The sequence below is a fragment of the Cyanistes caeruleus genome, chromosome 6, assembly GCF_971803275.1.
Source record: "Cyanistes caeruleus chromosome 6, bCyaCae1.hap1.1, whole genome shotgun sequence".
Taxonomy (NCBI): Eukaryota; Metazoa; Chordata; class Aves; order Passeriformes; family Paridae; genus Cyanistes; species Cyanistes caeruleus.
Window position 1 is genome coordinate 52517882 of NC_141706.1, and position 23626 is coordinate 52541507.

At 39.1% G+C, this 23626-nt stretch overlaps 2 protein-coding genes and 1 long non-coding RNA gene across 30 annotated transcripts in view; 2 read left to right on the forward strand and 1 right to left on the reverse strand.

Annotated features, from left to right (window-relative positions):
- The window catches only part of DGLUCY (D-glutamate cyclase), a 48488-nt gene extending 43375 nt beyond the window's left edge, over positions 1-5113 (forward strand). For all 15 annotated transcript variants that reach the window (XM_086893024.1, XM_086893028.1, XM_086893026.1 and 12 more), the window contains one exon: positions 4165-5113. In XM_086893024.1, coding sequence (XP_086749150.1) covers positions 4165-4308 — 144 coding nt within the window. In that variant the 3' untranslated portion in view covers positions 4309-5113. The remainder of the gene's footprint in view (positions 1-4164) is intronic.
- GPR68 (G protein-coupled receptor 68) overlaps positions 1069-23626 on the reverse strand; it is a 33086-nt gene continuing 10528 nt past the window's right edge. For 8 of the 14 annotated variants that reach the window (XM_086893036.1, XM_086893037.1, XM_086893043.1 and 5 more), the window contains 3 exons: positions 23309-23366; positions 22595-22701; positions 5638-9760 (listed from right to left, as the gene is read on the reverse strand). In XM_086893036.1, the coding sequence (XP_086749162.1) occupies positions 8550-9626 (1077 nt within the window). In that variant the 5' untranslated portion in view covers positions 9627-9760; positions 22595-22701; positions 23309-23366 and the 3' untranslated portion in view covers positions 5638-8549. Of the gene's footprint in view, positions 9761-22594; positions 22702-23308; positions 23367-23626 lie in introns of all 14 variants that reach the window. The other 6 variants (XM_086893046.1, XM_023927702.2, XR_015288017.1 and 3 more) reach the window with 5 other exon arrangements.
- LOC147652691 (uncharacterized) lies at positions 9366-20871 on the forward strand. The gene is made up of 4 exons (XR_015288023.1): positions 9366-9452; positions 11268-11551; positions 15781-15856; positions 16198-20871. It is a non-coding gene; the product is annotated as an uncharacterized LOC147652691 (long non-coding RNA).

A 23626-nucleotide genomic window follows, 5' to 3' on the forward strand; every position in this document is an offset into this window, starting at 1 on the left:
GATTTTATAACAACACAACACTCTGTCGTTGTGTCCTTTAGATGTCTGCTTCCAAAATCAAAAGTCACAGTTCTTATGCTGTAGCCACTCCATACTTCTGATCTTTGTACCTTACTTCTGATCTTTCCACCTTTTCTTGTTTGCTGGAACCTTTCTACAATTAGTTTTGAATGTTTCTAAATTAAAGTTGGAAAAAAACTTGTACATGAATATTTTTAAATATGTTTTGACTAATGCAGCTCTGTACAGTGTGATATTCTGGGAATGCAAAGGTTTCAGACTGAGAAAAAGTAAAATAACTGAGAGGGGTGAGAAATGACTGATCTGTGCTCATCCTACAAAGCACGTGCCTCTATTTTTAACTAGGCAGTGGTTAAAAAAAAAAAATCTGTCTATATATACACACACACTTAATGATTAAATAAGATTTGTCCAAAACTTTGCAATAAATTAGAAACTTCAAAATTCAGCTTTATTAGCAGAATACCTCTACAAACCTATTAAGTGTGTGACCTCCAAAAATGCTAAGCAAAATGCAATCAATCTAGCATAGTTACTGCCCAAAACAAAGTTTTTCTCCTGAGATGACAGGACATTCTGCATGAAATTCCAACAAAGCACCTTTTAAGTATTTTAGAGCAGATCTCACTATTTTTTATTTTTTTTTCCTATCTTAGTTTTTCATCCAAAGGTCATAAAACCGAAACTGATCACAACACTTGGTGTAGCCATATAGCTTAACAAAACTTTCATGGCCCTTTTCATCAGTCTTTTTATAAAACAGATTAATTCTTTTCCTTTTCAGTGTTTTTTCCAGTTGCATCTCCTGGTTTTTGACCTTTAAATTAATGCATCCTAAAATGACTATGATCAAAATTCCTGGTAATGAGATACTGTAATTAAGTGTTATACTGTGTACAGGAAAACTTTCTTGCTTTTGTTTTACTAAGCTATACAGATGGGAACATTAATGATCCAATAATGGGCTACTGAAAGTGCAATTCTAAAATCTATTGAGGTAAAATTAATGGAAACAGTTTTGTGGAGGAGAGAAAATGACAAAATGTCTGACAAGAAAATATGATATCTTTAATTATAAATCACACAACAGTGAACAGTGCAGAAGATTGAATACATTAGTATTCACATACTCCATTAGTTTTTAAAAAAATCAGACCATTTATGTTTATATGGCTACTTTTTGCAAAATTCAGCTTCATTTAATGCTACAATAATTACCCTAGTGAGATAAAGAGCAACACCACAAAGATCCATCTCAATGTTTGTATTTGTGATTGTAATTGGAAAGAGGACATTTGAAGGAGTCCCTTAGCACCAGACAGCTTTCTTATAATGTGCTTTATTTTCACTTCCCCTGAAACACCAACATTATGTCCATGCACACTGGTGTTCCAGCAGTGTCAGGATTGCACTGCCAAAGCCCAGAATTGCAGAGCTCTCCCTTCCCACTGAACAGCAAACTAAGATTGTTCTGAGTTCATGGATGAGCCTTTACACACATCTCGGGAAGAGCTGCTGCAAAGCATTTCTTCCTTGGTGAGAACTGCAGGAATAAGAAACAACTGGACCTAAACAATCTTTGCTTAATACTTTGAGTATGGTATTGGCTTGGTTTTTCAGATGTTCATAGTTCTTTTACACCAAAGTGACTGTAATGAAATTAATTCATTCATACATATCCAAATGTAGCTAATGCTAAACATCCTACAACATCCACCAACTCTGCATTTCACTGCATCTCACAAACAGGTTAATATAGCAAGTGTCTTTTTCTTTTACTGAGCTCTTTCTTAATGGCAGCATATTAACTGTATAGTATTTTTTTTTAAATTATTACCTATAAGAATATGAATTATAAATATATAATGGTGTGACATGCTTTTAGTGTGCTTTATTAGCTTTGTCGTGCATAAAGAGGTTTTCCCCCTTGAATAAAGAGCAAACAAAAGAGATATTTTTCTATTAATTTGATTCTTTTTTCCAGTTACCCCAATCCCAAAATAATTATTTACTAAAAAGAGAGCTGTGGTCCAATTGCAGCACTGTACAGCTGAGGAAGTATGCTACACATTGTATTTGCTTATTACAAATGTAAATGAGCATTTGATGACAGCCTATGGTTTATCAGGCTATATATATCAGGTTTATCAGTTATGTAGTATTTAGCAAGCAAACTTTTTTACCTGATATAAGCAGTTCAGAGAGCTCTAATATGTAAATATGTAGCAGAAACCATTCACATTAGAGGTTATATTTTGTGTAACCAATTTAGGTGTCTCTTTTGTGACAGGAGAGATCTCCTTAGCCCTTTTGCATTTAAATACACTCAGTGCTAAGAGAAACCTCTGTCATGCAGAAAGATTGGCTGTATATATTTGCATATATGTATGTGATCATTCATACAATTTAAACTGATGTGTATTTATGATTTTATAAATTATAAAGTAGCAAATTTTATGCTACTAATGTATCCAGATAATTTCCTTAAATAGCTGTGTCACTGCTGACACCATTTAAATATGCATATTTTTCCTTTAGTAGAAAGCCAGAGCCACATTTAATTTAGTTGCAGCTAAGAATTAGGATGTTTTACCAGGAAATAAAAGACAGATCTTTAGAAAGTGCATTCAGAGTGCAGGTAACAAAATTAAACTGAATTGATCTTGCAGGGCTTGCTTTGCTTCATTCAGAAATGGTTATATTTTGGCCATGTACTGTATTAGGTAAAATTCAACCATATTGTGTCTCAATTGGGATCTACAGCTACTGTATTCTTTGTGGTTTAGAAATGTTCTTAGAAAAAGTTCTAAGATTTGATAAGAGAAAATTAGATATTTTAACATAATTTTTTTCATCATTCGTGTTCCTACAAATGAATGATGAAAAAAATTTTAACATGAAATAATAAATAAAGATGAAGGACTTTGCTAGAGGTTATTGTGTGGTAATGTCAAACAAGAAGTGTTAAAACCTAGAGAACTCTTTGGAGGACACTGGTAGGATTGTTGCAGTAGCAATTTCCATAGAAATGGAAATAACACATTAGACAAAGACCAGAAAGGGCATTCCTAGTAAAGAAAGGGAGGAAAAGATAGATAGGTGAGCATTTCAAGGTCTTATATAACCTATCACAGGGTTGGCATAGGGGAAGCTAAAAAGTGACCAGGTTTTTGCTTTTCTCAGATTTTTATAAAAAGAATTCAAGGAATAAATTCTCACTATAATAAATGCTAAAAAATAGGAAATTTTACTGTATACATTTCAGGACAAATGAAAAGCAGAGCAGTTTATGCCAGACATGAATCCACTTAAAAAAAAAATCTTGAAATTGCACTGTTCCCTGTGTTTTTCCAGAGCTCACTTGATCTCAACTTTTCATCCCACAATGCTAACTGGCCCGTAGCTCACAAAGAAGGATTTTGTTCCCTCTGTGTACTTTTACAGCTCAACTTGGAACATGCTTTGTTATCTGCTTATATTAGTTAAGCAATAAAATAGCTGTAGTTCTAAACAAAGCATATGCTAGTTCAGAGCATGCCAAGGAAGCACAATGTCCGAGGTTGTTTTCTCCCCACTCCATCCCTAAGCAACCAGAACTCTCATAAAATCAATAATGAAAAGGGAAGAGAGGGCTAGAGGCACAGAGAGATCAGAGAAACTGCAGGAAAGGGAATGTGCAGCCCATCCAGATGCTCTCTGTAACCTTTTTTCCTGGTGCATCCTCTTTCCCTTATGTTCTTTTTCTATAAAAATGCAGCTGCAGCCAGCTGCCTTGCTGGGGAAACCACAGATGGATTTTTGAGATACTTTAGGTGGAGATTCCTCTGATTCTCATTTGAGCGATGTAGGAACTTGAAACTGGGCAAAAAATGATGTTTCTGAATCTACACTAATAGTCTATTTGAAGCAGTGTGGAGAAAAATGATATTCAGTGATTAAATAGCAGTCAAGATTATAAACCATCTGACACTCCCTGAGCTCCAGATGCTAAACATATCTTTGGGACAAGATAGTACTTGCAAGTTGATGGCAAAATAAATATGGAGGATATGGTCAGTCTCTCCCAGAACTAAAATAAAATCTTGATGACTGCTCTTGTCTGATTCAGAATTTTAATTATACTCTGTTTCTTTGTTTTTCAAGGAAGAAAAGCTTCTGAAAACACTTGTGCAGCTCGGGGTCCGCAGTGGCAAAACTGCCAGTCTAGAGATGGAAGTGGATGGGCTGCCCTTCTATGACACCCATTCACTTATGATTGAAAAGCTGCTGCAGGAAGCACAGCAGTGACTGCCCTGAAATATTTCTGCATCAAGAGTTGCTCCCATGTCATTTCCTTATTCTTGAGGCTCTCACAAGGTGCAAAAGATCAGAAAAATATGACTTTTCATCTCTGGTGTCTTGACCACGCACAGCCTTTCATTGTTACCCTTGCAATATCTCTGTGAAACAAGAGGATATAATTCACTTGGTCTACCTTACTTTTCTGTAATTTTATAATGGCAAATGAATATTAAATGATATTATATAATAAGAGGTGATCTGGATTTTACAAAGAAAGCATGAAATTACAGTGAGATATTATTGCACTGCCATTCTTGTTTTACTAACCTCATAACTGCAACAGGAAGTAACTCCCGTAGCAACTTGAATTTAAAAATACTTGTGGTGAGGAGAACAGCTACAGTAGAGAGGTAAGATTCAAAACAAAACTGCAGTGTCACAGTTGTGAGAGCTCCACTGCACACCTCTTGTACCTCCTCTAGCACTGTGTTCTTATGGTGAGGGATAGTTTGTGGAAGTGTGAGGAGATAAGAAGAAAATTTTAACTGAGTTAATTAAAATAAAGGCAGCATTGCAGATGTTCTGTGTAAAGGGTCAGCTGTGCTATTAACCCCTGTCATATTAGTAATTTGCCACTTATATATTTTGCCACTTTATGGATAATAGAGAAAAGTCATAGACATTTCAGAGTAATCCTGTTGTTACAAAGAAATTAGTTAAATACAAAACTAATTATTAAAATTATTAGAAATTGAAGTATGATTAGATATGAATAAAACTTTGCATTCAGTATGAAATAAAATTATGTCAATAATTTTTTACATGAATTCCTGTTGTAGAAATTCAGCTCCTGACAAGACCAAGTGAAGTAACATTAAATTCTATCCCATAGGATTACTAACACTGAAAGAGTATACAATAAATGGCTGTGAACCAGCATTTGTCATTTAAAGCTGTGATTTTACCTTAACTCCAGGTGAGTGTCAGGACTGAAGTTGTGCCAGCTGTCAGCCCTTGCAGCAGAGAGGGGTGGGTACATTTGACACCACCTGTAGAGCACTGGTGCTTTACCTGCCATGGAATGGAAGTTGCCTTCAGCTGGACTTCCAGCAGTGAGCAACACTTTATGTTTCTTCTCCGTCCTGGCAGGTGAGTCTTATTTCCCTTCTTCAATGCAAGACAAACAACTTTTTCAGGAGAAAAATAATTTCATACCACAGACACCAGCATATTTTGAACATTAACCTCCTGAAGTCCCTGAGGATACAGAGCCTTTAAATACAACAGCTGAATACATGACAGAAAGAAATCTTAATGCCAGACTTCTGCTATACATTCAGGTTCACAAAAAAAAACAGTGTTTATTTTCTAGGTCAGTCATTTTTTTTTAAATTTGTTTTATCTAAAACCTTCTGAAAGGATGATCTAGAAAAAAATTTTGGAAGTTTTACAATTGGAAAATATCTCTTTTAGAAGTCTTCAAACTCTTCAAACGATAAGTATTAAGTAAAATATTTCATATGAATGCTTGAACTTTTTGCCAAAGCCAGTAACCCCGCAGCACGGCATATGTTCACTGCTGCACAGAATGAAATTGGCATCAACTTAAAAGAAGCAGCTGATTTTATTCTGTCTGTGCTACTGACATATTACACTAACAGGTGCAATGTATATTTCCTAGCATTAACTTTTGTCCAAAAATTTTCATTTAGTAAGCTTTTGCTCTTTTTTCTTCCAAAACAAAGTCTTAACAGACAGATTTCATAAAGAAATACAAGATTTAATAATTTATTTCTCTTTTTCTCTAGTGCATGCTCTTAAAATATCTTCTAGTGTGCATTCCCAAGCACAGCATTTACTTCAATAGCACATGTAGCAGGCCTCTAGCAACCTTTGCAGGACTCTTGAGTGAATGTGTTTTGACTGAGATGGAAGAAAAAGCTCTGAGTGGGAGTTACCTTCCTGCTATATTGGTTACAGTTCTGCAGCTGAAGCCAAACAGTTACAGTACAGAAAGAATTGGTAAAATGTTGGCCTCAAGGAAAAAAACGGGAAAAGAAGAAAAAAATCCCTCCTTTCTGTTGCGGGTTAGCAGGTTAAGTGCTGAGAACTGTAGCAGAATGCTGAGCTGTGTTACACAAGTCTGATTTTAAACTGCAGCAGCTGACCAAAGCTGACCACATCAAAGATGAGCCTTAATCCCTCAGATGACAATTCTATGTAGTACATCATGCTCTGCATTCCAGTTGTCTAGTTCAAACAGCACGGGGAACTGTAAAGAAGCAACACAAAAACATGACAACAAATATTTATCCTAGAACAAACCACGTGGGTCTTGCAGCCTGACAGGTCATGGGGGTCCGAGGAGTCGATGTTTAACAATGTACAAGCTCAGCCCTACAGCAGTCAGGAGGGAGTCCCTGCCTTATGAGCCCCTTGGAATACACAGCAGATGAGATGAAAGATTAGGAGAAAATAAAGCTAAACTGTGCTGATAGTCAGGAGAAAAAAATGCAGCTGTAAAGTAATTAATCCAGCTGAGTGGTCAAAGTATAAAGAATGTAAAATAATTAAACAAACCAAATGTTAACATAAGCAAACCTAATCCCCTCTTGGGACTGGGGACATGAATCCTTTCTGCAAGAGGAAGGAGGAGAGGATCTGTAGTCTCACAAATAGAAACTGTGGACCAAAGCTAAAAGATAGTTATTTCAAGCATAGTGTGAAAAAATATTTTAAAAAAATTATAAAAACATTCTTTATTAAACACATCCACTAATTGTATCTAATATTGCATTCTCCAGGTGGTTTCCAGAAAACTGTTAGAATATATTTCTTTTGGAATCTGATGGCAAGCAATATGTTACTATGACGTATTCAGGAGTAGACCATGTGTTCAGACGATCTTTTGACTCAAAAGCAAACCAAAGAAACAAAACTGATTATACTGCTGAAAGTTATCAGCTCCAGATTGGAGAGACAGAGGTGTTTCGAAGAAGGTCTGAAATGAGAGAATTGAAAGGACAAGGCAATATTCATGGTGTAGCAGCTACAGGTACAAGAAGGTGTGATGAGCAGATCACAAAGAAGAATCACACAGGATTCATTAGCGCAACAAAAACCCAAAAAAACCTAGAGAGGAGGTGGTGGTAGGAACAATACTGTGGAGCAAAACTCCCACGTCTTTAAAAGCCATTATTCTCCACTTACTCCTATATTTTGTTTCTGTCTAAACCAGGACACAGATCATTCATACATCATATCTGATACCGTATTTACTGAACAATGACCAAACCCTAAACTTTTATCTGTGGGCAAAAACAGAGCTTAAACAGGATTAATTCAACAGTTTCCCTGACAAATGCATTGTTATTTAATTGCCTGCACGGCCTGTGCTACACAAGATACACAAACTGCAAAGGACACAATTAGGAAGGTGGAGTAGAATTTAGACATAATAAATATTCTTGAACACAGTGACTCAGAGAAGCACATGGGATCAAAGATCCTCAGGTAATACCAACCTCTTGTTCTCTTCCAAGTCAACAAACCAAGTTACTGACACCCCTTGGAGCCCAGAGTCTCATACTTCCAGAATTCTCTCGGAGCCTTACGATGAGGTTTAACAGTCTGAGATTCAACAGTCAAATAACAAATAAAGGTGCTGAGCCCTTTGTGCGTGTTCTGCCATAACAACTCGCACTATGAAATGATTGTTTTAGGAATCTGGTTCTGGCATGGTCTCTGCAGGCTTTGAAACTGGCAGAAGAAGTTGTTATTTCGGAGAGTTACAGAGATGTTGCAGAAGTGTTTTGTTGGCCTTTTTCTTTTTAAAAGTATATATGGGGACATTTAATTTTTCCTGTCTCATACCTTTTCAACAGATGATAACAGTTTGTAGAGAATTCCTTGCTCTAGATGCTACAGGGGCAAACAGAAGGCAGCTAAAGATGAGTTCACCAGAACTACACACCATGAGTACTGGCTTATTCCAGTCAATGCAGTCATCAAGACAAGCAGGTTTTAAGTGGTAGCACAGCAACAGATGTGTGATTATAACTGAAATGACCTAGGACATACTTTCCTCACTATTTCCAGGGTCTGAGCACCTCCAGAAACAGCTTCACTCTGCAGCATTGCTCATAAGCTTTTGGGAGGTCACACTGTTGTAATACATGAATAAATCAGACAGATACATAAATACGACCATAGCTGTAGATGTAGGATTAAGGTAATTTTGATTAATGCTATAGGCTGTCTACACCAGTTGTGAAGCAGTCCTTCATTCCAGCACCATCAAGAGGTATTTGTAATAACCCTGGCTGTTGCTCATGCTGTGTTCTGTTGGGAGGTTCAGTAGTGTTCAGTGGATAGGATTCCTTCGTCTCAGTACTCTGATGGCCTAAACACGTTAGACAAGAGTCTCTCATCTTGACAAAGTTCTGGTAAGTGCTTTCACTGGAAAAACAGTACAACACTGGGTCAGCAACACAGTTAAAAGTAGTTAACAGGAGAGAAATATGGTAAACATTAAATATTTTCTCAGCAAATGAGCAGTTGTTCTCCAACAAGCTACGAACCACGAGTAGGATGTGGTATGGTCCAAAGCAGACTAAAAATATGCAAACAGTGCTTGAAACCAATCTTTTAATTTGGATTTTCTTCTTCTTTTGGGTGCCGGGACTCTTGTGGACAACTCGTAAAATCCCACAGTAGGAAAAGGCCAGCAGAAAGAAGGGGAAAAGGAAGCCAGCAGAGAAGCGGTAGTAATTGACATTGTGCTCCCATTTCTTGATGGGGTAATGCTCAAAGCACACCAAGTGGCTCTCAGCATCCATACTGATCTCCCCGTGTGTGAAGACAAAGCAGCATGTCATAATTTCTTTGGCCCAGATAATGATGCTCACAATGGCAGCAGCCTTCATGGTCCGAAAGCGCTGAAACCGAAAGGGGTGCACTACAGCCAGGTAGCGATCGATGGAGATGCAGCACAGGAAGCCCACACTGATGTAGATATTCTCATACAGGATGATGCCACAAACTTTGCACAGCAGCTCGTCATAGGTCCAGTTGTCATGCTGTAAAGCATACTGAAGCCAAAAAGGCAAAGAAAATATGTACAGCAGGTCCGCTATAGTCAAATTGCAAAGGTAGATACCTAATTCATTTTTAGCTTTGATCTGTAAATACCCATAGTACAGTGACAGGCAGTTAGCTGGCAAGCCTAATATAAAAACAAATATGTACACCACAGGGGATAATGTCTCGTGGATATCATGATTAATATTGCACTTCTCAGTCACATTCTCTGTGAAATTTGCCATCTTCTACTTCTCGCTGTGTATTACTCATCAGGGTCCTGAATGTAAGACTTAATTACATTCAGTTTTCATGTAGAGTTTATTTCTTCCACAAATCTTTAGGCTGAAGTGATGACTTGCTGCAGGATGTTAATAACCTGAAGTTAAAACACAAGGAAATATTTAGAAGGGATACAATTGTTAAATATATAATACACTTTTCAGAAAGCTGCCTTTTCCTAGCCCTGAGTCTTTGATAAATCCTGTCTGGGAAATCGAGATTCACGTAACTTCTCATATGTAACAGACAAGTGCCAGAAAATTATGTGATCCACAATCACAAAGCAAATTACAAATATTTGTTGTTTTAGCTTTGGAGGTATCTAAAATGGAAGAAATATCATCTCTGGTTTACAGATGGGTCAGAAAAGCAGTAATCAGATTTGTCTGTGATGGAAAAGGTATCACTGGTAAGCCAGCAGTCCACACAGACTTCCTTAAAGTTTGTAGGGTGAACAAAACTCTTGATTATTAATTTCCATTTCCTAAATTTCTGTTTATATACAAAGTACCATGTAATATGCAGTTCAATTCAGCAGGATGATATAAAAAGGGGGAATTATTAGCATTTTTTCTTACAGTTATTTGTAAAAACAATCCTGAAAGCAAGCTGTCTTCCTCTGTTGGAAGGACATGGTGAAACTCTGGTACAGTGCATTGCCAAGGTGTCAGTTCTACAGGATATGCTATTAAATATTCCTTATTTGCCATCAACTCCCAGACCCACATATTTATGACTTATACATTTGTATCTTTCCTTTCCATCTTCACTGAATATGAATGTAATGGTTTTCACCTGAAGAATCTGGTATAATCCAAACACATACCCATAGAAGCCATTGCTATGCTATACTGAACTATACTATAATTATTTAATACAGAAAAAGCACTGTTGATGATGGGTTAGCACTCAGTTCTATCAGATCAAGCCTGGATCCAGCTCACAGTGATGAAACCCTCAACTAAACAATGAAATACCCCATTCAGCATGCTCAGCATTGGAGATCAGCGGGGCAAACTTTGCCTAGTGTGAAGGGAATGCATTTTTAACCTGGTGGTGCAGAACAGCAGGACTATTTCTTTCAATCTCTCCTCAGAAAATTCAGGGATGTTGGGTATACCTTTGTAAGGTTAACAATTTGTATACTCTTTTCACAACTTCAGATGCTATGGATTCCAAAGACAAGATAAAGCCTTGCAGCTTTTTCCTGTTTGCAATGTTAATTTGCATTTTTGTCATTGTCTTTTGTCCCATCTAGGAACATAAAATTTCTTCCAAGTCAACCCTTACAAAAACATAACCACACTACAGTTAAATTACTGCCAGCTTTAGCATGTGAGGATGTTACTGTCAAATAATTTTTTAATACATGCTTTGTTTTTGGTTTTTTATTTAATAGTGATAGGCTTTACTCCTGTAGAAACTGAAAACAAAATCACTTGCTTTAAGCCAGAAAAGAATTGCCTGGCTGAAATAAGTGATCAAACCTTCAAGGAATTTCATTTTTTAGCTTCAACCACCATAGCCCCACAGAATTCACAGCAAACACGTACAAATAAGAATTGGGATGGTGTTTTCATCCATTTACTTTTTCTTTCCAACAGAGAGAACATCAGCCCTGGTTTTGGTGGAAATATCCTTGGGAGCTCAGAAATTCTCAGTCATGAAACAACAGGTTCATCTCCCTCAAAACTTTTAACTCCACTGTCCAACGCAACTTGTGTGAAAAACTGCTCAAGTCTAGCCCTCTGTTCTCCTCCATCTCTCAGTCTCAAGCAGCTCCTGTGGGGTTTAAGAGTCTCACGCTCTCCACTGTGAGTGTCACAATAGTTACAGCTCATATATCAAGCTCAGCAGGAGAAATGCTGCTAAAAGGACCCAGTCACAGGTACCTATGGCTCAGTTTGAAGTTTGCTCCAGGAGATTGTCATAACCCTCCCATGAATAAATATGACAATGCTAGCAGTGCTGACATGTACAGCAGAAATCAATCACTAAAATCATGTACAAATTTTCCCAAACACTGATAGCTAGGGGCCATTATCTCCCCTGTAAAAACATCTGGGTTTTCCAAGGCTTCATAACCACCACATATCTCTTCCACCTGCAGACAAGGGCAGTGCTGAGGCAGGTTTGATAACCTTCTTACCCCAACCCACCTCCAGGCCTGAGTTTGTGTTTCATAGCATTTTTTGTATAATGATTTGGTGACTTTTACATGTAAGGGCTTGTCTGCACAGGATGATTGGCACACTTTAGTTATTCTCTAAAATGCCTGAAATCTGAGAGCTATCATCATATCAACCAGCACAGTGCCCAGCCAGTGACCAGCTCCTGTCAATAAGGCCAAATAGTAATTCAAAAGCTGTTGACAGCTTTGAAAATTCATAATTATCTTTATATGTCTAGCACTGTTTCATTCAGTGTTACCCAGTGAGTCATTATGGATCACAGTATGAGGAAAAGCAGATGTACTCCACAGCTGCAGTATTTTTTAAAAATACTTTTTCCTCTAAGAATTCTAAATGTTTTTATCAAATTATATTTACATACAGAGAATATGATTCTCTTTAATAAGTAATCATTTATGCTTAGCTTAAAAATCTTTCCAGAATGCAGAATGTGAAGGAGGCAGCAAAAGTCTTATTGATACAATATTATGCTAATATAATATACACTTATGATTTCAGCAACATTTCCTTCTCCTGGAGTAAATGCTGGAGCGAGCTCTTCGAAGGGCCAGGAAGAGAAGGCTGGTTGTAACAAATCTCTTTGCTTTGTGCTAAAAAAACCCTCCCCAGTTTCAAAGATGGGGATGAAAAAGAACAATCCAGATTCTTCTGCAACAGCTGTCTTATACTGCTGCTCTGGTCAGTGGCAACAGTGAGCCATGAAATTCTTCCCCTTGTTTCAGTTTCTTTCCCTCAGTGTGTGGGCTCTGGGCTGCCTTTGTACCCTTTGACCACTCGTGCCTGGCTAGGGACAGACTCAGCAGCCAAATGGAAATCCAGGGCAGTTTAACTTTTCCCCAGCACCAGGTACACTAAATACAGCTCTGCACCAGCCAGGGAGTGAAACTGTAGGATTTTTTCAACAAACCTGGTATCAAGAAACTGCACCAGAAGGTTTAAACAAATGGTTATGGAAGAGCCCGCTCTGTTATTAAGAACACGTGGCACAATATTCTACAAGCTGTCTGAAAAAGTGGAAAATGGAGGAAAGGTGATGCAGGGTATAGAAGAAAAAAGACAAAGAGCTCCCCCATTACTTTTTGGCCCCGTCTGGATAGAGGGAGAAAAATTTAAACAGTTTCTCTATGAAAAACATCTGGGGTGCAGACAATCATAAAGCTGAAAGCAGTTATGAACAGGAACACACAGACATTTCTTTTAGACAGTTTTAATAAGGATATAGCAGCCGTGTAAATTTTTTTTTTCATCATAGTTTATGTAACACCTTCAGTATCACGAGCCTGCAGTCATTTCCAGGTAAAATTTCTCTCTCCTATATGCCCACATCTTTTAAATGATACCCATCTAAGCCTAAGTCTTGGCAATAAATTAGAGACTGTCTCCATCTACATGAGCTCCAAACAATTCTCTTATTCCTGGATTAAAAATAAAGCCAAGGATCCCAGAGCTTCAGAAAGCCTTACTTTTCATGATTTAAACAACCCAACTTTATTACTCACTGGAGAGTTCAACATCAGTTCTTTTCTTTCCCAAATCCATTGTGCCTCAGTTGTTGACAAACACATGATTTGCCCTGCACTATGAACCGTGGGGCAGCTCAGTGTTAAGAGCTGCCTGCTGGCAATGGCACAGGAAGAGCCACTGGCACCAACAGCCTCTGCACCTTGGACCAAGTAGCAGCATGGAGCACAGGTGGCTCTTTTCAGTTTCAGTGAACACTGCTACAATTTTCATTTTATGAAATCTGTCTGCAACTAGGCCTACATGTTTTTTTTGGCAGAGACAAATGGCACTGTACCAAAGGACTTCCTTGTTGGAATTTGCAACCACTGTGCACCCAGCTTGTCTCATCCACAAAGCACCCACTTCCATTAATAGGGAGTGTAGCATGCTCGTGTGCCTGCATGGTCTCTTGCTATTTAATCTGTCCTTGCACCTGTCATACAGTGCAGACAGGCCTGAGTCACTCGGCTGCCATTGCAGGACTTGAACTGTCCGGAATCAGAAACCCAGGGTGATTTCAGTTTAGGATTCGATTCAGGTCATTATTTACACAAACACTAGCCCTTAAATTCACATGCTAAGCTTCCTTCAACACTTGCAGGTTTGTCAGATTGTTTGATCCTGTTTCACAAAGCCTGGAAGCATAAGGTCAGATAAGAACACAGGGAAGCGATGAGCAGCAGAAGAGACTAGGGACAGGTCGAACCACATAAAAGGGGCAGGAAAGGGATAATACCCTTAGAGTAAGTTGGAGGGGAAAAAAAAAAGTAGAAAGTAGAAATTTGAGTGCACCACTGAGTATGAAGAAATGGCACAATGATATTTGGGTTTAAGCGGAAGAATTATGATGTAAAAGATGGACCTGTTGGAGCAGGTCCAGAGGAGGAAGCTCACAGAAACGACAAGAGGGGTGGAGCACCTGTCCTATGAGGAAAGGATGAGAAAGTTGGAGCAGTTCAGCCTGGAGAAGAGAAGGCTCTCAGAAGACCTTGTTGCAGCCTTTCAATACCTAAAGGGAACTTAAAAGAAACACGGTGTCCTGGTTTAGGGCAAATCTGGGAGAAAACCTCCAATGGGCCTCTCTTCAGGAAGAAAACCCACATGACCCCTTCCCCTGCAACCTGTTTGGGAAGAGAGTTCTCCAAGAGAAGTGGAAAAAACCTGTTTATTTAACAGGTAAAACATTACCCAGCACAAAAATGAACAATACCAAATTACAAAACCTATTTCTTGGCTAGGCAGACAAATGGGGATACAATTTAGCATCACAGTCACCCCAGGACACACGAGGACACGCTTTTTAATAGGACTTCTAGCAACAGGACAAGGGGCAATGGTTTTAAACTACAAGAGGGTGGAGTCAGACTACATACAAGAGTGAATATTTTTATGATGAGGGTGACAAAACACTAGCCCAGGTTGCCCAGAGAGGTGATGGATGCCCCATCCCTGGAAACATTCAGGGTCAGGTTTGATGGGGCTCTGAGCAACCGGGTGTAGTTGAAGATGCCTCTGCTCATTGCAGGAGAGTTGGACTAGATGGTCTTTAAAGGCCCCTTCCAAACCAGACCTTTCTGATTCTAGAGGGGTATCAGATAGAAAGAGCCATGAAAGGTAATGAGAGATATTTCTATTAACACAAGCTAAGTAAAGGAAAAGAAAGACATATGAAGTACAAACACAAATATATATATTTATTTTTATAATATAGAATTTATATAACACGTGTTTATATGGTATATAAATATTTTTTTTACTTATATAGTTTAAATATTTCCTGTTATTTTTCATTCCAATCTTTAGAACTAGAATTTTTTAACCAGCATCTAACAAAATCATTTTTAACAATAAGATGGGGGCATAGAGGAGAATAGATCAGCAACGGCTAACAGATATTTTTAAAAACTACCTGCACTCCAGGAGATTTAATTACTGCAATTTGTAAATTATTGCTGGTAGTGTTTAAGAAATTATGACAAATTGGGGTAAAACAGACATAACACTTCATTTTGTGAAAAAGGGGAGTCAAATTGAGCTTCTAAACTAAAGCAATTTACATCTATACACAATCCATTCAGTGTTTGTAAATTGCAAGTGGGTTTTTCTAATGTGAACCTCTGAGTACAATAATTATTACTCTGTATATCTGTTTCAGTTGAAGGGAACTGTAAAACTGTACTGTAAATTACAAATTACTTTAGTCATTATCAGATGACTCGTCTTATAAACCAATTGTCAAAGAAGGAAGTCGGCAACATTTTTTTCAGAATCCACATAAACAAAAGACTAATTAGTCATCAATGCCCAATTTTTCCTAACAGGGACATGCAATTTTTTACAGTCTTGTGTAAATCATTCAATTTGTTTCATCTTTTGATATTCTGGGAACTCCATGGTCTGTTTCTGTACCTTTCCATTTCAGGTTTTTATGACTTTGGACTTCTTTGTTATGCCTGCACATATAAAAGACAACTTGAGATGAAGAACAAGGGAGGCAGGTGGGATAATTAGCACAATTAGTCCTATATTATAGAATCATAGAATGGTTTGGGGTGGAAGGAACCTTAAAAATCATCTTGTTCCAAACATGGGCAGGAACACCTTCTACCAGACCAGGATGCTCAAAGCTCCATCCAGCTTGGCCTTGAAAACTTTTAGGGATGGGGCATCCACAGCTTATCCGGGAAATCTGTGCCAGTGCCTCAATACCCTCACAGTAAAGAATTTCCTTCTGACATCTAATCTAAATATTTTAGTTTGAAGCCATTCCCCCATGTCCTATCACCACATATAAAGATTTTTTACCCTTGTAAAAAGTCTCTCACCATCTTTCTTTTAGGCTCCCTCCAGGTACTGCAAGGCAGCAATTAGGTCACCCTGGAGACCCCTCTTCTCTGGGCTGGAAATTTCCAATTCTCTCAGCCTTTGCTCACAGGAAAGGTGCCCCATCCCTCTGATCACTGTGGAGACGTCCCCTGGACTCACTCCAATAGGCCAATGTTCTTCCTGTGCTGAGGACCCCAGAGCTGGATGCAGCACTGCAGTGGGGTCTCAACAGAGGGGAGTGGAGGGGCAGAATCCCCTCCCTTGCCCTGCTGCCCATGCTGCTTTGGATGCAGCCCGGGACACACTTGGCTCTCTGGGGTCCAAGCATGTCCAGCCTCTCATCCACCAGCACCCTCAGGTCCTCCCCAACTGAGCTCTAATCTATTCATCCCTCAGCCTGTGTTGATACCAGGGATTGCCCTAACCCAGGTGCAGCTCCTTCCACTTGATCTTGTTACCTCATGAGATTCCCATGCACTTCTTGAGCTTGCCCAGGTCCCTCTGGATGGCATCCCATCCTTTAGGTGTGTCCCTCCTCTCTTTGGTGTCATCTACAAATCTGCTGAGGCTGCACTCAATTCCTTCATCTGTGTCATTAATGAAAATGCTGAATATCACTGGTCCCAGTACAGACCCCTGAGGGACACCACTTGTCACTGAGGTCCATTTGGACTCTGTGCCATTTACCATGACCCTCTGCATACAACTGTTCCACCGTTTTCTTATTTGCCTAAGAGTCCTCCCACCAAATCCATCTCTTTTCAATTTAGAGAGAAGGATGTTGAGGGGGACAATGTCAAAGGCTCTACAGGAGCCCAGATAAATGACATCTGTGACCCTTTCCTTACCCACTGATGCAGTCACTCCATCACAGAAGGCCATCGGCTGATGAGGCAGGACTTGCCCTTGGTAAAGCTCTGCTGGCTGTGCCAAATCAACTCCCTGTCCTTGATGTGCCTCAGCAGAGTGCCTAGGAGGATCTGTTCCATGATCTTCCCCAGGCACAGAGGTGATGCTAACAGCTGGGTAGGGCCCAGAGTCTGCCTTTCTATCACTTTAAAAGATGGGTACAATGTTCCCATTTTTCCTGTCATCTGGGACTTCTAACTGCCACAGCTTCCCAGATATCATGGACAGTAGCTTGGCAAATACGTCTGCCTGTTACCTCAGATTACTCATTCTGTCTCACACTACTCCTTATTCTTTATCTAAGATAAGGGCCTTTTTACCTCATGTGAGGTTTGAGCAACTGGTTGAGTACAAGAAAATGCTGAAAAAAAATTACTTTGGAAAATCCCTATTTATGGTAATAAGAAGTTCATGCAACGTGTGATTTCAGGCAAGAAGTCCAAGTAGTATCAGAGAGCTGAATCACAGCTGAAATTAGTCATGCTATAGCTGCCTCAAAGCTTTAAAAAATGACCCTCGTTTGCCCCTCACTTCCTGCTGTTAAAGATCAACCAAGTAGACAACATGACCCTCCAAGTATTTCACTGCTGCGCTACTGTGACTAGTTCCTACCCACAGGGCACATGTTTGTGTATGACTTGCTGGAGTACAGAACGGCGGGTGGAGAAATACACATCACACCACTTCCTGCAGACATCTTAAAACTCTGTTACTCAGAGAAAAATCTCCAAATCTTCCTTTCCCCTGAACTAAAACCTTAACCAAATCAATGTCCCTCTCCCCCACAATCCTCCTTGACACAAAAGCCAAAAAAACCCATCCTGTCTCTATCGAAGAAGCAGCAGGCAAGTAATAATCAGTCATAGACAACAGAACTGCTTATAATTCCAAACTTGTACACTGATCCTCATTGAACAGGGCAATACAAGAAATGCCAAGATTACACAGGTCTTGCTTATTAGAAGCCACATAAGCCATGATCAACATACAATATTACTAACTGGAACAACTGTGCTGCAGCCTAGGATTGAGAAATAGGAACTTCACCCTTCTGAGTTAAATTAATTCTGATTCATTTTACTATCTACAGCCTTGGGGAAAATCATCCTTCTGATTCATTTTCCTAAACTCCTCAGCCTCTTTTGATGCTGCAGACCCCTCTGACAACAGCACAGTGATATCAGGCAATGCAAGATATCTTGCACTGAAGTCACTGACTTCAGGTTTAACTCATATCTGTATTGCATTTCAATGACTTTTGCCTTTCTTGGATTGCAAATGTTCCTGTAACCCCAGGACTGACACACAGCCCCTGCTTCACAGAGTGGCTACCCAGAGGGAGCCATGGGAGTCACACACAGATTTCTCTGCTGCCTGAGCATGAGCTATCATCCATTTATGTACTGTGGGCAGTAGCACACTGGCAGAACCCTGTCCTGGTCAGCACACCCCATCCTGGGCAGCGCATCCCGTCCTGGGCAGTGCATCTTGTCCTGACCAGTGCAAACCAAGGCTGAGCTAAGCACTCTCTGTGAGCCTCTACCTTCAGCCAGATGTTCATGGCTCTGGAGCCAAGGAGTGTATTGAGAACAACTTGCTCTCTGTACCCACATGCTCACGCAGAAAGGCTACGGAATGCCACCAACATGCAAGGCAGTCCCTTCTGTCAAGCTTCCCCAGTTTCACTCAAGGGAATACTTGTTTAAAAAATGACAAATTAGAGAATGAACCAGGGACCAAATTATCTTTCTGCTTACATCTTTAGTAATGCCACTTTGAACCCAAGGATCCGCACATCATACCCTCTAAACAGAACTCTCTCATTAACTAAAAGTCATTTGGAAAGCAACCAAACACGCATCTACACAATTTTTTTTTCTCGTTTACTGATAGTTCAATGGACAGGACTTATTCCACAGTGCTGCTGAGAAGCTTGGGACACCCATAGCCAATGTTTGACTAATAACACTTGACAACTAGCAAAGACTGTCTGATAGAAAAATTTTGCTTGCTAGGTCTAACTGAAATGTGGTTGAATCTCTGGCTTGTCTAAAAAGATTGAGCAGATCTCCTGTTTAAGGAGAATGTTAGCATTTTCATTATTTCATTCATCAGCAAATAATGATACATTCAATAATGTAATCTCTTTTTAAAATGCCATTTTCTGCATATGTGATTCAGTATATGATTCATTTTGTATTGCATAAGTTTTAAGACATGGTAAAGTAAAAAACTGCTTATAATATTTGAAAAGTTTTCCCTTCCATTCCTCTTTTTTTTTTTTTACTTTGATTTTTCATCTGTTTGGATTTATCTTAATCAGAGAGAATAAATTCTCCATGGAATAGGAGTCTGTTCAACTGAAGCACCTAACACTGTGTGCACTGTTGCCATCCAAAAAACTAAAATCTTTTGTGCCCTTGTACTGTGTTTGTGTTTCCGGCTTACACGGATCACCATTGTGCACTTCAGAAATGTTTCTGTTCTAGATCCAATTCTTTCTAGTCTAGCACACCATCCGCCCTTCCACACACTTCTGTTTAGCTATGCTCATTTCCTTTTAGGTTCAATTGAGTCTTTTTTGGCTCTTGTTCTGTATTTCTTTCTTGGATACAGAATTGGAGGAGTGGTGTATGGGGTGCATACGTATTTGTGCACATCTTCAAATAGTCCCCATCTAATTGGTAGAAACATAGCTCTATTAAACTATTCCTTATTTCTATCTTTAATTAAATGTCATCCTTTTTTTCAGTTTCCCTTCTGGAGATTAACCAAGTTTCCTGTAAAACTGAGTCAATATTCACATGGAAGACGTGTTCTTCCATTGTTATTTCTCAGTGTTCTCACGAGAAGCAGTGTGCCTTGCAGAAGATTTTCCTCTATGCTCTTTCCCTCATTGCTGTTCTTGCTCCCTAAATGACTATTGAAAATGTCAGTCTTTTTTTTTCACTTGTCGGTACAGGACTCCAACAATCTAGTTCCCAGTGGATTAATCACTTTATTTAAAGTGTTGGCATCTGTATCTGCAGATTTGCTTACATTTCCATTTCCTGATTTTCCATTTCTGGATAAAAGAGGTTCAACATGAAAACTGAGAAAAATAGTTGGAGAGGCATCACCTCACAGAAATTCAAAACTCCTCTTCTGTAATGGTATCGAAGAAATTCACAGCAAAAGCAACAACCTTGCTGTAAACCATTCACACTTCCAAACATGCTTCTCACTAGAGAAAAGGGAGAGAATCAAACACTCATTACAGGGGAGTTCTGATGAGCTCTTGAGATGGAAAAGCTGGCACAGGAGATGTGAGATTCCAAATTGAGAGCTGTTCAGAAATCCAGGTCCTGCTTTGGGGTGGAGGTGTAAAAGTAGCTCTGAAATTTGGACATAAGTTCAAATTTCAAATAATAATGTTCTGACATGATAGACTTAGGGATTTTAGTTTAAGCCTCTTATAAGCTTAAAAGACAATTGCTGTTTTAAAAGCTGTATCTGAACAGTTCTTAAATATGGAACATAAACCAAATACACCCTCTAATTAGACATGAGTAGACACTAAATCATTATCCACCACAGAGTAAAAACTCTCCTTCCTTGGCAGATGGAAGATTAAATGTTTCCAGATAAAAAATGGTAACATTCTAATGGTTACTAAAATACTGAGTTACAAGAAAGCCAAACCAAGAGATCTCTGAAACATTTTTATTCTTCCCTACTGAAATTTTAGTATTTTATTCAGGTGTCATTAAAGTGACTGAACTTTGATAGTTCAATTACATTTGCTTTTGTAATTCATTCGTTATTTATCTCCCTTTCCTCTGTTGGCAACTCAACCTCCCTTCAAAGATTTGTGTCTTTTACTGCTGGCCCATAGGACACAACATAACAGAATGAAGCTTGAAACCTTGCTGAATAAAGCAATGATATTCAGAAACAGAAGTCCAGGCTCATCCTAGCACCAATAGTTGTCTGTAGCAATTTCTGAGTGGAGAATGTCAGGACAGCTCCCGTGTAGCAACAGTACCAGCAGCAGTGTCCTCTCTGTTACATGTAGGTCAGATCAGTTTTGCATTCCTATTTGATTCTGGCATGGTGACAGATCTGAGCCTAAGCTATCCCAGATTGAACTCCAAGACAACCCAGCTGGAAAGAAGTTTGTTGCCACAGAAACAATTTCTGGCAAGAGGGCTCCATGGAGAAGAACAGAGTATATACTTTCAGGAGAGCCTGTTTCTTACTCTCCTTCTAACAAGGTTCTTAACATATTATCTACTCTTTTTCAGACAAATTAGCTATAGCCTCCAGATTAAAAATGCCTAAAAAGCTTTTATTTTCCTACGCTATTAACAAAGTTCAGAATGGTGTTTCTAGTGGTGAAAAAGTACTACAGTGGATGTACCCCTTAGAGAGTAAACTGCAATGTTTTTCTTAGCTGCTGTTGCTTACTAATACCATTAGTTAAAATTATTGGTCAGTTTCTTCTAAACATTCAAGCTGTTCTGTGTCTTTTCATAAACTATTGCCACCAGCTGTCAGGGTCAGCAGTGCTACAAATGCTTCAGCTGGCAGATTAATGCATAACAAGCAATAAAAGCCACTCAGAAGAAGCTTTATAGGAAAAACAAGCATTAGACAAGACGATCAGCTAATTATAAGGTAATGAGTCTCACAAGGCTGCCACGTCTGGACTTCTCTTTCCACAATTCTTCTCTTAAAAATAATTACTAAGTTGTGAAAATATTCTTATGAGTGGACATGACTTCCTTTATTTACCACCACACTGACACAATGCAGCCCTCTGAAGTGAAGCCCCAGGGCACTCTCAGGTCAGGACTAGAAAAACTGGCAGGCAGGAAATTTTCTTCTCCATGCACTGTTCACTGCAATGCCAAGAAAACTTGCATTTAGAGCATCAGCTGGTTAATCTGAGTGACACCATCCACAAGGCTGGTTAGGTGAGGAAAATTTACATTAATGCTCCCATCTTTGAACACCTGGCCCTGTTCAACTCTGCTTGGCCACAGCTGAGCTTCCTGTCTGTCTGATTCCACAAGCAGCCTCAGGCTCACCCTAATCAATGACATCCAGTACAATGACACCTGTGTGTACCTAGCTTTGGAGAGATTCACTTTCCTCCCCTCTCTCCCCTTTCCCCATATCCCGCTTCCTTCTTTTCCTGATGCTGTAAGATTGCTTACAGTCCTCAGATCCAGAACAAAGGGGTAAATTTTTGTCCACTGACCACAAAGTGAAATAAATGTCTCTCACTTAAGGTCTCAAGTGGCACAAGATTTTTAATGAGGTACTGGAACCACCAAATCTTTCTTCATTTAAAACTGTGATATTCAAATCACAATGCTGTGATACAGACCTTTTCACCTCTGCAGTCACAGAACAACTTGTCTGATCCATTAAACTCAGCATTTTCTTACAGTATTCTTCCTAGACCCTGCAAAGGCCTCTAAAACTTTGGGGATGTACTTTCCATGTTATCATCTTACCTGTATCAGCTGTATAGCACCAGGTGTAAAATAAGCTGGAAACAGCACTCTTGGGCCTCTTTACTCATCCAACAGGAAGTCTTTACAAGTGCATATGCAGGAACAGCCTGATATGGGGGAACAACATAGCAGCAGTAAGATGGAGAGGTGGGAAGGATAGGGGCAAAGACAGTAGAAAATTTTGTTTCCTCAAAGAAGAAATGAAAGAGTGGGTGTTAAATACACAGGACTGACTACCTTTTACTGGCTTCTTGATTAAAGAAAACTTGAAAGAAGAAGTGGTTAGACACTATGCTCTTCTGGGATCAGAGTGAACACAGGGTGCTAATGTGGAAAAAGTCACAGTGGGTGCTGACTAACAGACTGCTCAGAAAGTCCCATAATGCTCACAGTGACACTGTCACGTCTTATGAGCCTACGTGCAGCCATTTTTACTTACTTTACTGTTAAGTTTCCTTATATTTTTATTAATAAATATCTGCACTTGTTTTGAACAGAAGAGGACAGGACAAGCTGTTATATTATTCTGAATTCTCTATTTCTCAGCTTCCCTCCTCATGCAACACACAAAAGAAGAAAGCATCACTCAGTGAATTGTTTTTGTTGTTTCTTTCCAAAGACTGACAAGAACAGGAAAAGCGTTCTCAACAAGGACAAGTTACAATAATGAACAAAAGGGTTTTATTCTATTGAAAAAAAAGATTAATTTCTCACCTGATGGACTTCATTTCTCTAAACAAATCCTCACATTTCAAGTTTTGCAAGCCAGATTCTGAATAACAGCAAGAAAAGCAGCTTAGTGTTTGGAAAGTATAGTAATGACATACGCTTGAGATACAAAGACAAAACTATATAGGCGTACACAGAGCACCCACACATCAAAGGTATGTGGTATAGCAGTTTCATGCTAGGTGTTGCCTTAGCTTGTCATTTACTTAAGTCATTTACTAGTCCTTCAAAATATCTACTATCTATTCAACTCACACAGTAATAGTAAGTTCTCTGAAAATGACTCCAGGAACTTATCTACAG